Source organism: Rhamphochromis longiceps, linkage group LG9, assembly GCF_057381845.1.
Source record: "Rhamphochromis longiceps isolate RC_006_pf linkage group LG9, R_longiceps_female_GT1.1, whole genome shotgun sequence".
NCBI classification, from domain to species: domain Eukaryota; kingdom Metazoa; phylum Chordata; class Actinopteri; order Cichliformes; family Cichlidae; genus Rhamphochromis; species Rhamphochromis longiceps.
In genome coordinates this window covers 917,291-932,134 of record NC_140565.1, presented here as the reverse complement: position 1 = coordinate 932,134, position 14,844 = coordinate 917,291, and the positions used below count along the sequence as shown (strand labels likewise).

Genomic DNA, 14,844 nt, shown 5'->3' with positions numbered 1-14,844 from the left:
GTACAGCTACTACGCTACTGCAGGTGGAAAAGCTTCTCAGTCGTTAAAACAAAGTGGAGCGAGAGCGTTAGAGTAGGAGGGTCTTTTTCATGAGTGCAGTGGGCACTTAGTGGACTGGTGCTGTACTGGTCTGCTGTGGTGCAGAGGGAGCTGAGGGTGACTGCACTGACATGCAGTTTAGAAAAACTGTTTGCATGTTTTTTTAAATAAATAAAAAAACACAACCCAAGTAAATATAAAATGCAGTTTTCATTAAACGATGATTTATTAAGGTGGAAACGAGCTACGCAAAACTATCACGTGAAAAAGTAATTATGCCCTAAACCAAAGAACTGCTTCAAGAACTGCACTCGTGTGTTTGTGATAACTGGGAGTGAGGCCCACTCGTCTTTTCAGAATCGTTTTACATCAGCCTCATTGGAGGACTTTAGAGCACGACCGGCCTTTCATTGGCTCAAGTCTGGACTTTCCCAAAAATAAGTGTTGTAGTGATGTAGTGCGAGGTGGACTCGGATGGGTTTCAGGTGCATTACCCAGCTAAGCTTGAACAAACTGAGGCTGAACATAGTATTTCATAGTACTTCTACTTTTGTACTTTTGTGTTAGAGGTGAGAATTCCTGTTTTTCTAATGATGACATTTCGTTCGTCCTCCTCGCTAAATCCAAACAGCAGCGACTCTCATTCCCTCGCTGGTCTAAAACGCCGCTGTTGTCTGGTAGCAGACGAACACGCTCGGCGCAGTGCACCAGGTAGATCGTTAGATAGATGGGGGGGATTAATGATGCGTTCGCGGGGTCACATCTGCTGGTGAAGCTGCTGTGAAGTGCACGGTTGTGATGGTTTTTACCATCATGATGACGTCAGTATGGGCGCTGCTGGTGAAGAGAAGGTGTAACCAGCTGATTGAGTACACAAACCTAAGCTACACGTAGCTGCACACCAGGTTCAAAAAGCCCGATCCAGTGGGGATGTGTTTCTACCGCACTGCATGACTGAGGTCCTGAATCCACGTAAACCTGTGTCGTGCACTCTGAGATCCACAGAACGAGGACTTGAGGCTCGTCGTCACATTAACCTTTATGCTTCCAGGCTGCAGTCAGGCCAGCGCAGGTCCAGGCTTTGGGTCAGCAGGTATTCTGACCAACACTCTTTGTGTCTTGCAGGCCCCACAGCGACCCCTTCTCCTCTGGGGCCGGTGGCCCTCGCTGCTGTCATTGCTGGCCCTGTATGTGTGCTCTGCTTGCTGCTGGTTTTGGCGTTCTACGTTTGCCACAGCCACAGAGGCCTGGGCGCCGGGGGAGCCGGGGCCCACCACCACCATCGGGTGCCTAATGAGGAAGACCCCTCCATGGACCACCCTTTCATCACTGTGGGAACAACACTGAAGGACCTAATCTATGACATGACCACTTCAGGCTCTGGATCAGGTAAAACGTTACATCTCAGGGTCTGATTTGTGCAGTGATCAGCTGAAGGAGGATTTAGACATTTCAAAGGTATATAAAGGTAAAACAGCAGCATGGATTCATAGAAGAGTCCAGGGGCCAAACAGACACTTGACTGAAACAGAACTGTGACAGAGGTCTCGGACTGAGCAGCTAGAAGCGTACATGTAACAGGGGCAGGACAACATCTGCTCAGAGATGCTTCCAGGCTTTTTGATGACAGCAGAGAAGATGCTTCACAGTGCTGAACGTGGCCCTGTCTTTGTTTACCTGCTCCAATTCAAAAAGTCAGACTTGCTAATAGGGCTGGGCCATATTATACTGTTCACGGTAATACCGGTATAATGTTAGGCAACGATAGGAAAATGAAATATCGCGATAGAATGGGAGTAAAACGCGCATGTGCAGTGCCTTTGTTTTCATACGCACATGGCCGATTGTTGAGTGAAACAGATGAACCAGAATTGGTTTGTAAAAATGGTGCAACTTCAGTGATGTGGAACTGGTTTGGTGTTTGTCCGTCAGATACACGACAAAGCACATTTTTTTGCAGAACATGCAAGCGGCCGTCGTTATTGTCGTATTTGTCGGACTAAGATGCTCTTAAATCTGGGAGTAATCTGGGTCCTAAACTCCATATGCTTCAGGTCAAACAACACTGCAGCATCACTTAGAGTTAAAAACTGTCTAAATTCTTTCATCTTTAATAAAACGATCAGCATTGCTGCTTTACCAGGTGTAACTATAAAGTTTAACTTCCAGGCATCCATGAAAACAAAAGTTATTACATTTAACGGAGTTAGAAGCTAGCAGGAAGCTAGCGGAAGTTAGCTCGCTAGTTTCGCTAGTTACCTAAGCATGATATAGCATGTTCTGACTGAGAGATTTCTGAAAAAAATCAAACGTACAGCTCTGCTATCACTTCCAACATAAATGAAGACAGGAAACTAAACAGCAGTGACGTTTGTAGGGTTACTGAAGTTGGGCTAGCTGGTATATAATGATGTGCTACGTGATCGCTAGCAACACAGCTATGTTAGCATAACATTAGCACAGTGAAGCTGGAGGACGAACACTAACACTTTTCCACTTATAAAAGTTAACGTGAAGGTAGAGCAGGGCGATATGGCCAAAAATATTTATCACGATATATATTTGAAAATTTGCGATAACGATATAACCGACGATATAATTGATGCGAGACAAAATACAACTCCACAACATTACTAGCGCAAAAAGACAACCTTCCATTTATTTTCACATAAACAAGAAGCTGGTTTTTATGTACATTAAAGCTTTATAAAAATGTAACAGTGCAAATGCAAATTCCTTGCTGAAAGTTTAACCAAAAGGCATTTCCAGTAGAAATGGGCTGACATATCCTGAGCATAACCATGTATAATATCCACTGAAGTTAAAAAGAGGTGCTTTGCAACATTAAACTGCAGTGTGCAGTACGCATTTTTCGGACCATAAGGTGCACGGGATTATAAGGCACATTAAGCGAAACAAAGCAGTCAGATAAATCAAACTTTATTAAACTCATTCTTCTTGCTTCCTCCACTTCTGTACCATTGATTCATTAATGTTGAATTCTCTGGCAGCTGATCTATTCCCATGTTGTTGCAGTATATTAATGACTAACCTCGTATTGTGGATGGATTATCTCAGTTGTTCTCCTGACTGAAGTTTGGTCGGTTTACAGCATCCTGCCATGCGATTGTATTTGTCTCTAACTATTAGGAACTTTAACGTTAACTTTTATAAGTGGAAAAGTGTTAGTGTTCGTCCTCCAGCTTCACTCTTTATGTTATGCTAACATAGCTGTGTCGCTAGCGATCACGTAGCACATCATTATATACCAGCTAGCCCAACTTCAGTAACCCTACAAACGTCACTGCTGTTTAGTTTCCTGTCTTCATTTATGTTGGAAGTGATAGCAGAGCTGTACGTTTGATTTTTTTCAGAAATCTCTCAGTCAGAACATGCTATATCATGTTTAGGTAACTAGCGAAACTAGCGAGCTAACTTCCGCTAGCTTCCTGCTAACTTCTAACTCCGTTAAATGTAATAACTTTTGTTTTCATGGATGCCTGGAAGTTAAACTTCATAGTTACACCTGGTAAAGCAGCAATGCTGATCGTTTTATTAAAGATGAATTTAGACAGTTTTTAACTCTCAGTGATGCTGCAGTGTTTGTTTGACCTGAAGCATACGGAGTTTAGGACCCAGATTACTCCCAGATTTAAGAGCATCTTAGTCCGACAAATACGACAATAACAACGGCCGCTTGCATGTTCTGCAAAAAAATGTGCTTTGTCGTGTATCTGACGGACAAACACCAAACCAGTTCCACATCACTGAAGTTGCACCATTTTTACAAACCAATTCTGGTTCATCTGTTTCACTCAACAATCGGCCATGTGCGTATGAAAACAAAGGCACTGCACATGCGCGTTTTACTCCCATTCTATCGCGATATTTCATTTTCCTATCGTTGCCTAACATTATACCGGTATTACCGTGAACGGTATAATATGGCCCAGCCCTACGTGAAGGTTCCTCATGGTTAGAGACAAATGCAATCGCATGGCAGGATGCTGTAAACGGACCAAACTTCAGTCAGAACAACTGAGATAATCCATCCACAATACGAGGTTAGTCATTACTATACTGCAGCAACATGGGAATAGATCAGCTGCCAGAGAATTCAACATTAATGAATCAATGGTACAGAAGTGGAGGAAGCAAGAAGAATGAGTTTAATAAAGTTTGATTTATCTGACTGCTTTGTTTCGCTTAATGTGCCTTATAATCCCGTGCACCTTATGGTCCAAAAAATGCGTACTGCACACTGCAGTTTAATGTTGCAAAGCAGCTCTTTTTAACTTCAGTGGATATTATACATGGTTATGCTCAGGATATGTCAGCCCATTTCTACTGGAAATGCCTTTTGGTTAAACTTTCAGCAAGGAATTTGCATTTGCACTGTTACATTTTTATAAAGCTTTAATGTACATAAAAACCAGCTTCTTGTTTAAGTGAAAATAAATGGAAGGTTGTTTTTTTGCGCTAGTAATGTTGTGGAGTTGTATTTTGTCTCGCATCAATTATATCGTCAGTTATATCGTTATCGCAAATTTTCAAATATATATCGTGATAAATATTTTTGGCCATATCGCCCTGCTCTACTTGCTAACATATGCACAGTTTTTGACCAAAATAGGTTGATGAGCATGTTTCATAAATCTGACAGCAAGTGTTTGTTTTTTGCACAGGAAAGAAGTGATGTTAGTAAATGAGGGCCGTCGGGCCAAAGTGGACATGGTTTCTTTCCTTTAAAGCTTTTACCACGGTCAGGGTGCTGGTGATGTGTGCAGCACGACCCGGTTACTCGTCTTTGCACGTGGTGCAGTGAAAGAGTTGGAGGTTGGAAGTGCGTGCATGCTCGGATCAGCTGCAGGAAAGGGAAGCATGTCAGACATTTGAAGTGAATGCAAAAGGTGACTGTAATTATTTCATTGTGCATCAGGAGGTGAAAAACATCACACTTCGTTCACAACTGCTTTGGGAAATGTTGATTAGTCCGAAAATGTTTCAAATGTTCCTTATTTATTCATAACCTCAAACTATCAGACTGGAGCTCGATGCTGGAACCTTCACAGCAGTCCCAGTTCCTTATGTGTCCCCTGGGAAAGTTCCTGTTCTGGCTTCAACACATCCACACGCTGCATCATTCCTGACAGGCTTTGCATTCATGCACACAATAAAGGTGTAATAGGTGGAATCACCAAAACTAAATTCCCGTGCAAACGCACGCATGAATCCCGCTTCGTCCAGCTGTCGTAGGGCCAGAATGATGACTTACAGGTAGGCAGTGTGTCACAGTGGGTGTGCACGCCCACAGACTGGCTCCAGACAGCTGTTAGGTGACGGCCGTGACCACGGCGCCATCGCGCTGTTTCAAACAGGAAGAAAACAGCTTTAAATGATACGAGATCTGGTCGACTGGATACGTTTTTGTATGCACTGATCCTGTCCTATAAAATGTGTGTTCAACGCTGTCCTGCATGGTAGCCATGAGTGATGACGGCACCTCCAACATGCTGCCGAGCATGTTCTGTGTGAGTCTGCACTTTTTTCCTGTGTCTCGTGAGCAGTTTCCCAAAGCAGTGAGACGATTTTCACACTTTTAGAGTTGTTCTTGGATCGTAGTTTGATGACTTTCAGTCTTTAACTCTGCTGCCATTAAAAGTCCATACAGTTGGATTAGAGCAGCATTCTGTCACAGGACTGTTTGTGCATACCTCTTCTTCACTGCTTCCTGTCTGTGATCAGAGAGCATGCACAGCTAGTACATCCCACCCATCCATCCACAAAACACCCACAGACTGGTCGGCAAACTCACCCTCTGATGTCACTGAGAGGATGACGAGCTGGTCCAGTGTTCTACCAACAGAACCCTAGAACCCTCGAGTGCCACAGACTTTCCCAGGCAGGCTGAGGACTAGGGATGGGTATCGAAAACCGGTTCTTGTTGAGAACCGGTTCCCACTGTTTCAATTCCTTGGAATCGTTTGCCACTTTTATAAACGATTCCCTTATCGATTCCAGTCGCCCCGAATGACGTCATCACGTTGAGTAGCGTCTTTTACCCAGTAGGAAACACGGCGCCTGAGCGGCGCAAACGCTCAAAAGTTTGGTTACAACTTATGAGAAAGGATGACAACAGGGCAACGTGCAATACTTGCAAAGTAGAGATTTCATCAAAGGGAGGAAACACTACGAACATGCAAAAGCATTTGCTCAAAAAACACGCGATTGCGTTCAACGAATGTCGTGTTTTTGATCCGCTCCGGACTAGCAAAGCTCAACCCAGCAGCAGCGGTAGCATTTCCACGTCCTCTCCCGTTAATACTGCAGGTAACTAATCAATTAGCATTGCATATTATGTTAGCGCGATTTACCTTATTACAAAACCTGCTATTACTGTGCGTTGCATTTAGATAACCATGATGAGAGAGACAGAGTCTGGCTCAGATGCTGGCAGTTCTCGCTGCAGTCTACCGGTAGCGTCTCCTTTCAGGCCAGGATAGACGAATGTCACCGAGCAGTGACTCAGTTTGTGGTCAAAGGCTTGCACCCATTTGCCACAGCAGATGCCCCGATTTCACTTTGGTAAGTGAATATGTTTAATTGTAGGCAGGGACATTTCTGGATATTCTTGTGTAATTGCTACAGAATAATTTATGTTAAACTTTGTTATTGCTACAGAAGAATATTTATTTTATTATTTTACATTTACAATTTTTTTTCCTGGGGACCCTGTGACACCCCATTGAAGAGCCGTAGGCTGGATCTCTTAAGATCTCACTGTTGGGTTTGTAAGGCCATGTTACTCCTAAATTTCTATCTTGTTCAAAGAGAAGATATAAAACACAGTTCTAAGCTAATCGACTTTAGTGTTCTCCTTTTTAAAAAAAAAAGAATCGATAAGAGAATCGATAAAGAATCGAATCGTTAAACAGAATCGAAAATGGAATCGGAATCGTTAAAATCTTATCAATACCCATCCCTACTGAGGACTGCGATCACAAACCCATCCTGGGGGGCTCTGCTCCAGATCGCCACGCAGCATTGCAGAGCTGTGTCAGCCAGGACATCCCTAACCTCCAGGGCCAATCTCATCCACCCCAGGGGCCCTGCCAACTCTTCCCCTGCTCCCCAGCCTCTGCTTCCATTACAGAAGGCAGATCCTCAGTGTTTCTTTCATTGTGTTAAGGTCAGCAGCATCCCACCACCACTGTAAATGGTGTGTGCAGAATACCACCTAAACCACTCCAAGGCTGGCCCAACAGGCTAACCAAGCCCAGTAAGACGGCTCCCTTCACCTTGCACCTTGTTGCAGCTGCAACTCCTTGCAGCAGCCTCAGAGGTGAGGAGCATGGTCCACTCAACGTCCTCAGCCTCCCTCAGAATGCGATTAAAGCAGATAAAGATATCATGGACTGAGATGTTGGCTCTCCCGCTGCACGTTTGGGTACACGTGTCCAACCACAGATCTGATGACACAATTTCTAAATCTGTTATTGACCTGTGACCTAGTGCGTCCTGGTGCCATGTGCCCCTATGAGCACCTCTGTGGTCCAACATCGGTTTGCACGGGTAAAGACTTGCCGTGGAGCCTGGGTCCAGGGTAGGTCCCAGACGGGGTGCACTGGACCCTCCATCTGTTGTGATTCACAGGAGTTAGACGGCTGATTCAGATGAAACCATCAACTACAGCAGGCTGTTTGTTTAGTTGATGGTTTTGAGAAAGTCTGTGAAATAAGAAATATTGGTTCTCTCCCCCAGTTTAAATCCCAACTCAAAACTCATCTGTTCAATCTGCATATTCACTGTGAATCCACTGTTTGTTCATTTTATCTTGTGCTTTTATTTTATTGTTCTTATTCTGCCATTGTTTTACTAAGTGTTTTATCCTATTGTAAAGTGTCCTTGGGTGACTTGAAAGGCGCTCATAAATAAAATTTATTATTATTATTATTATTATTATAAAAGCGGCTGAGGAAGGATCAAAAATCCTGTTTCAGTTGTTTTTATTTATTCATATACGACACAATGAAGTGTGTGTGTGTGTATATAATGTATTATTATAAGGGCAGCCGACAGCGCTGGAAGTCAAGTCGATAAATGGTAAATGGCCTGTATTTGTATAGCGCTTCACTCGTCCCTAAGGACCCCAAAGCGCCTTACACATGCAGTCATCCACACATTCACACACTGGTGATGAAGCTACATTGTAGCCACAGCTGACAGAGGCGAGGCTGCCGGACACTGGCGCCACCGGGCCCTCTGACCACCACCAGTAGGCAGTAGGTGAAGTGTCTTGCCCAAGGACACAACGACCGAGACTGTCGGAGCTGGGGCTCGAACCGGCAACCTTCCAATTACAAGACAAACTCCCAACTCTTGAGCCACGATAAATGAATGAATAAAGTTAAATTAAAGGAAAAACAAGTGGAACGTTAAAGTTCTCAGGGGTGTTGAGGTGGGTGTGGTCCCAGCACGGCAGGAGGATTTGTGGATCAGGAAGTCTCTCTTCATTTAAGGCTCTTAAGTTTATGAGTCATCAGGGGCAAAGCAAAAACATAATCACCTAATCAAGTCACCTGGATTTGACCAGATCAAACTCTATGCTAACACTGATTACTGACAACAGTCATGAGGTGGATGTCCAGATGGGGACGCAGACTTCAGTTCTGGATGTGCGTGGCAGGACCATCACTCATATATCCGTCCACTTCCTTTCAGGTCTCCCACTGCTGGTCCAAAGAACAATTGCCAGAACTATCATCCTCCAGGAAAGCATTGGGAAGGGGCGTTTTGGTGAGGTGTGGCGCGGCAAATGGCGCGGCGAGGAGGTGGCTGTCAAGATTTTCTCTTCCCGAGAGGAGCGCTCCTGGTTCCGTGAGGCTGAGATCTACCAGACTGTGATGCTGAGACATGAGAATATCCTGGGCTTCATTGCTGCTGACAACAAAGGTGAGAAACCAGCAGGCAGCGAGTGAATGGTACACAGCACGGGGTCATAGTTCACAGTCAGGAGGACGCAGAGTTTACCACACTGTCTGTCACACACATAAATGTATTCATTCATGTGTCCATTTACCTTTAGTTAAGCAGCTCGACCTGGCCCAGGTAACAGCCAGACAAACATATTAGAAAGTGTATAAAATCCCACATCAAACACACCAAAGTGATCCCTTAAGCAGGTGGTATGCATATACAGTACAATCAGGTCCAAAATTGGTGTTTGTACTTTTGGTGCCCCTGAGCAAGGCACCGTGCCTGCACGCTGCTCCCGGGTGCTGGATTGGTGGCTGCCCACTGCCTCCCTGAGTGGCTTAAATGCAGAAGATTCATTTCCTACAAGTCTAATAAAGTCTACATTGTTATTATTATTGAATATCAGAGCAAGAGGCATTTGTCAGGAAGTGCACCCGTTACCCCTCAGCTGTGGAAGGCTTATGGTCGTCACCCTGCTGAGCGGGCAGGCAGTGCAATAACAGAGTTTAAGGCTACGTTCACACTGCAGGCGAAAGCACATCCAATCCGACTGTTTTGACCCTGTGCGACCCATATCCCATCATGCTATGACAGTGTGAACGGCACAAATCTGACCTGGGTCACTGTCGTATGTGGTCCTGAATCCGATACATATCCGATGTTTCAGAAAGCGACTGCTGTTTGATGATGTCGCATTAAATCCGTCTTTTACGTCACTGACACAAGACGGACGCCAATTATCAGCGCCGGAGAAGACATGGTGAACGCTTCCTGGACATCCGGTGTAGATGTCAGTGAAACTGTTGGGAAGACATTATGAACAAATCTGCAGCTATGCTTTGAAGCAGCGCTCCTCTGAAACAGCAATAAGGATCATTATTAGGCCATAAGCAAAATTGGGAAACGTAAAGTCCGAAGTCTTTACATTAAGGCCATCAGTCAAACATACTGTTGGTCTGGCGTTTGCTGTCACATTTTATTTGTAGTGTGAACAAGCAGACAAAAAAATCGCATTTGAGCATTAAGACCTGCAGAGTGAACGTAGCTTAAATGTCAGGCTAGTTTGAATTGGTCACGTCTTTATATTGTAAGGTAAAGACCCGACAACTATACAAAGAAAACAGCACAGCTATGAGCAGCACTTTGGTGACAGTGGGGAGGAAAAACTCGCCTTTAACAGGAAGAAACCTCCAGGCTCAGGGAGGGGCGGGGCCATCTGGGGTGAGCGGTTACAGGAAGGACACGCTGAGCCAGACGTTAATAATCACTGATGTTCTTTTTCTTGGTGAATTAATTTTACACTGTAATTGAAATAATTCAGCTGAATTAGAATCTTCTTGCTGTTGATTTCTTTCCTTTATCATCGTTGTTTTCATTGTTTATTCATTTGTCCCTCAGACCCACAGTTTCAGTAACTTGCTACGTGCCTGCACGTCTCTGTCGTGGAAGTTAAGGACGTTAACGAGCACGTCTTCAGGTTTGATGAAGTTAGTGTAACGTTCTCTGCACACGTTCATTCCAGTGAATGCAGACGGGCAGCTTTCACTGGTGTGCAAGAACCTTTAATATTGATTATGAATTTCATAATAATGGTAACACTGGTTCCCCATCAGTGGGGAAAGGTAGCACTGGTCTTTAGTTGTCAGCAATGCTGATCCCCAGCGTTATCACTCATCAGCCGGTGCAGCCCACAGCTGCCCACTCTACAGTGAGCTCTAACTTGAGAGTGAACGCAGATGTTGGCATGTAGAAAGCTGAAGGTCTGATGGATGTAAACCCAGATTTGAATCATTTTCTTTCCACCCTGCACCTCATCCCTGAGTCGGAGACACAAAGGTTAGGGTGTGGTGCGTATCACACACTTCAATCAGCTGCTGGCTGAAACTTCAGCCACTGTGTCAGTACTGAGAGGAGTGTGATAACGATCCATGTTTCTGTGCCCGGCGTGTAGATAATGGAACGTGGACTCAGCTGTGGCTGGTGTCGGACTACCATGAGCACGGATCGCTGTTCGACTACCTGAACCGCTACACGGTCACAGTGGAGGGCATGATCAAACTGTCTCTGTCAACAGCCAGCGGCCTCGCCCACCTTCACATGGAGATCGTTGGCACGCAAGGTGAGAACCTCACGCCTGTATGTATCCAAGGTGAACCGGCGTCTAAATGTTTGAATAGTAAACACAAACGAGCGAGTGTGCCAGCTGTGCTGCTCAGCAGCCTGGAGACATGCTCAGAGGAGGCGTGACAAAAACCTCGTTCAGTAGCTCACATGAGGCGACTGAGGCATGTTTAAATCAGCCTGAGGAAACATGGAGTCTGTCAGAGGCAGGCATGCTGGAGTATAGACATCAGTCTGAGCCGTCGCACACAAAGCCAGTGCTTATTGGTCAGAAATCACCCTTTGTTGTCCTTTGCCTGTCCCGTTTGGCTCTTTTGCATCAGAATTATTGTCTAAAGGCACAGCCCCGTCCTCCAGGGCATGAAGCAGGTATGGAGGAGATCAAGACTCCAGACATCCAGAGGCCCCCAGAACACAAGAGACCAAGGAAGACCAACAGAGGGGCAGCCGCGCCACTGTCCCTTTGTTGTCCAATACTGTCCCGACAGACGTGTATGTGACGCAGCTCGCTGCTGTAGTACACTGCTGTGTGTAATGAAAACTGGGTCACTGTCCTATTGGAAGTTTCTGTTCCTCTCATGTCCCCTGAAGTATATCAAGACAGTTCTGCAGAGCACAGTGGGGGCAGCTCTGTCCTTACAGGTCCCAGGCCGGGTAACTAAACATATCTCAGTGTTGTTTGTGTTTTTGTAATTATGGAACAGGGCGATACTGAGAGGACGGCATTCTGCATCGGATATGCAGTGATGCCCACTGTGGGCAGGCCTCTGAGTAAGGAGCCTAAAGGGATTTTAATTATAGCCCACGTTTGATACCAGTCACATGAGGAGGACAAGCTGAAATGTGATTGGCTGCAGCAGAACAATAGGTTTGAACTGAAAGCACTTCATAGCATATTCATAAAAGGCCCAGTACTCACATTTGTCAGAAGCTGCGTTACATGTGCTTCACAAAATATAATACATGCACTAAAATATTATCAAGTTAGGGAGGAAACGATGGAACGAGTATTTATTGTAAGTTCATGTAAGCGTGGGTGTATGTCTTGGTTAGCTGTGGGCGTGTGCTGATTGTAGCTCTGGGTGTGCAGGGAAGCCAGCTATTGCCCACAGAGACCTGAAGTCCAAGAACATCCTGGTGAAGAAAAACGGGACATGCTGCATCGCTGACCTGGGTCTGGCTGTGCGGCACGACTCCGCCACCGACACCATCGACATCGCTCCGAACCACAGAGTCGGGACCAAAAGGTAACCTTTGACCTTTCACTCTACACCTGTAAAACGTTAGTAACGCAAGAAGATGATGGTTGCAAAGTAGTGGTAGTCCTTTCAGTTTTTCTATTCGTGTGTGTTTTTATAAAACCAGTATCTCTTCTTGATCTCCAGCACTGGTGTCATGAAGCTGCTGTTTGTGTCATTCTAGTACATTACTGCCATCTTGTGGCCACTCAAAGCACTGTGGGTAAACACTGTGGGTAGTCACTGTGGGTAACAGTGCACAGTCTCAGTGGGGACTGTATTTGGTTGTGTTTTTGGACCAAGCGTTGCTCACCAGCCCGTCGTATCCGTCCTCAGGTATATGGCTCCAGAGGTTCTGGACGACTCCATAAACATGAAGCATTTTGAGTCTTTCAAACGAGCTGACATCTACGCCATGGGCCTCGTCTTCTGGGAGATTGCCAGTCGCTGCTCCATGGGAGGTGAGGGTCAAATAAAGTTCATTAGGTGGCAGCAATGAACTGACTAGAGCTAGTTTTTGCAGTATTTACAAGCTGTTTTTCTGTCAGGCATTCACGAGGACTACCAGCTGCCCTACTACGACCTGGTCCAGTCAGATCCATCAGTGGAGGAGATGAGAAGGGTGGTTTGTGAGCAGAAGCTTCGGCCCAACATCCCCAACCGCTGGCAGAGCTGTGAGGTAGGACGAGTCTCACTCACTGGTAGTTATCACCCACTCACTTATCCACACCAAGACCAGTGGGCCCAGTTCATCCAGTGTTACCATCCACATAGATGCGAATGTTGTCATCATCCAGTACGACGATGACGTTACCAAGAGTACCTTCATGCAACTACAGTACTGTCAAAAAGTGTTCTTGTGTTTCGCTTGTTTGTCAAAGATACATGTTTAATATTTCAACGCTACACAAAGATAATTAAAGTAACGTGAGAGCAGTTTTGAACTGATAAGAGAACAAAGCTATGCTACCTGGCCCTGCAACAGAAGGTTCACGGCTCTGTCAGGTGCAGAAACCAGGCTGTGAATCATTGACTCTGCCTTGACCATCACATGTTTGACGGTTGCTATGATGATCTTTTTATGAAATGCTGTTATTTTGAACATGTAATAGTGTGCAAAGCTTCCAACGAGTTCAACTTCCTCTCAGATCTTGGTAGAATATGTTCCCAAATACTGAGGGATCATCCGGTTGTTTTTGGCAAACGTGAGACCAGCCTTGGTGTTGTCTAAGGAGCTCGTCTGGACTTCTTTAAGCTTCTTCAGTTCCCAGATTTAAGCCCTGTGGGAGTGTCCCCCCAAGAGGTCCGTGGGCCCCCTATTGATCCTCTACCTAATCACATGAGACAAGGTGTGAAAACAGGTGTGGGTCACAATCAGCCGTGAGACCTGGCCCCACCCTATCATGTGATTTCCTGAGGTCAGATGGCCCAGGATGTGAGTGGGTGTTAAGGATCTCAAAACTGGATTATAGATGGCAGACAGTTGGTGTGGTAAGCCCCGCCTCTGTTCAAAGATGGTCGCTCACAGTGCTTCTTTCACTCGTCTTTTAAACCAGTTCCTCTTAGAACTGAAGAAGCTTCTCGGATGAAACGTCTTCGAGGAAACAAGTCCAGATGCTTTTCTTTCCGAGCTCGACTACGACGAGCTGGATGACTGACAACCTTCACGCAGGCTTTTGTGTTCTTTTTGGTCGTCAGTGCTTTTGACCTTAGAGCTCTGCCATGTTTTCTCCTTCTTATTGTTCTGGACTGATCTGTATATCAGCTCTGTTCTCCTGTACCTGAGCTTGGGAACAGCTGAATCCGATGAGTGGGATGGGTGAGGGACTGTGTGTGTCGAGGTGAACATATCAGGTGGTGTTTCCAGCAGAGTACATGCAAAGGCAAGCCGTACAGATTAGAAGAGTCTGCTGGGAAGTTTCTGATTTACTGAGGGAAGAAAAAGACATTTCAGAGCGAGACTGGCTCAGACAGCCATAGAAAGCTGTAGCGTTGAGCAAACGAAGAGTAGTTTCAGCTGTGTACGACACGTCGCCATGGCTAACACTGACACAGCTATTCACACTTACATTCACACCTGTGGGCGACCAGTGTCAGAGTCAGGGGAACTTTATTAATCCCAGAGGGAAGCTGGGGTAACCTAACCCCGCCAGCTCCATGTGTTTGGAGGCCGGATTTGAACGAATACCTTTGGGACATGAAGGTGACAGTGAAGTGCAACCTCTATAGAAGAACAAAAAGCATCATTGGTTTGAACATGGCGCCCTGCAGCAAGTATGCAGACTGCACACTTATGTGTGCGTTGAGTTGATGAGGCTGATTGTGTGCTCTTCCTCCTGCAGGCCTTACGGGTGATGGCAAAGATCATGAGGGAGTGCTGGTACGCCAACGGAGCTGCACGACTCACTGCTCTGCGAATCAAGAAAACGCTGTCTCAGCTCAGCCAACAGGAGGGGATCAAGATGTAGAA

The 14,844-nt window shown here is 45.6% G+C and overlaps 1 protein-coding gene across 1 annotated transcript in view; it reads left to right on the top strand.

Annotated features, from left to right (window-relative positions):
- The window catches only part of tgfbr1b (transforming growth factor, beta receptor 1 b), a 41,809-nt gene that overhangs the window by 18,729 nt on the left and 8,236 nt on the right, over nt 1-14,844 (top strand). The window contains exons 3-9 of the mRNA XM_085417965.1: nt 1,165-1,428; nt 8,761-8,991; nt 10,967-11,134; nt 12,227-12,383; nt 12,711-12,835; nt 12,923-13,053; nt 14,717-14,844. The exon at nt 14,717-14,844 is cut by the window's right edge and continues 8,236 nt beyond it. Of these exons, the coding sequence (XP_085274091.1) occupies nt 1,165-1,428; nt 8,761-8,991; nt 10,967-11,134; nt 12,227-12,383; nt 12,711-12,835; nt 12,923-13,053; nt 14,717-14,842 (1,202 nt within the window). The 3' untranslated portion in view covers nt 14,843-14,844. The remainder of the gene's footprint in view (nt 1-1,164; nt 1,429-8,760; nt 8,992-10,966; nt 11,135-12,226; nt 12,384-12,710; nt 12,836-12,922; nt 13,054-14,716) is intronic.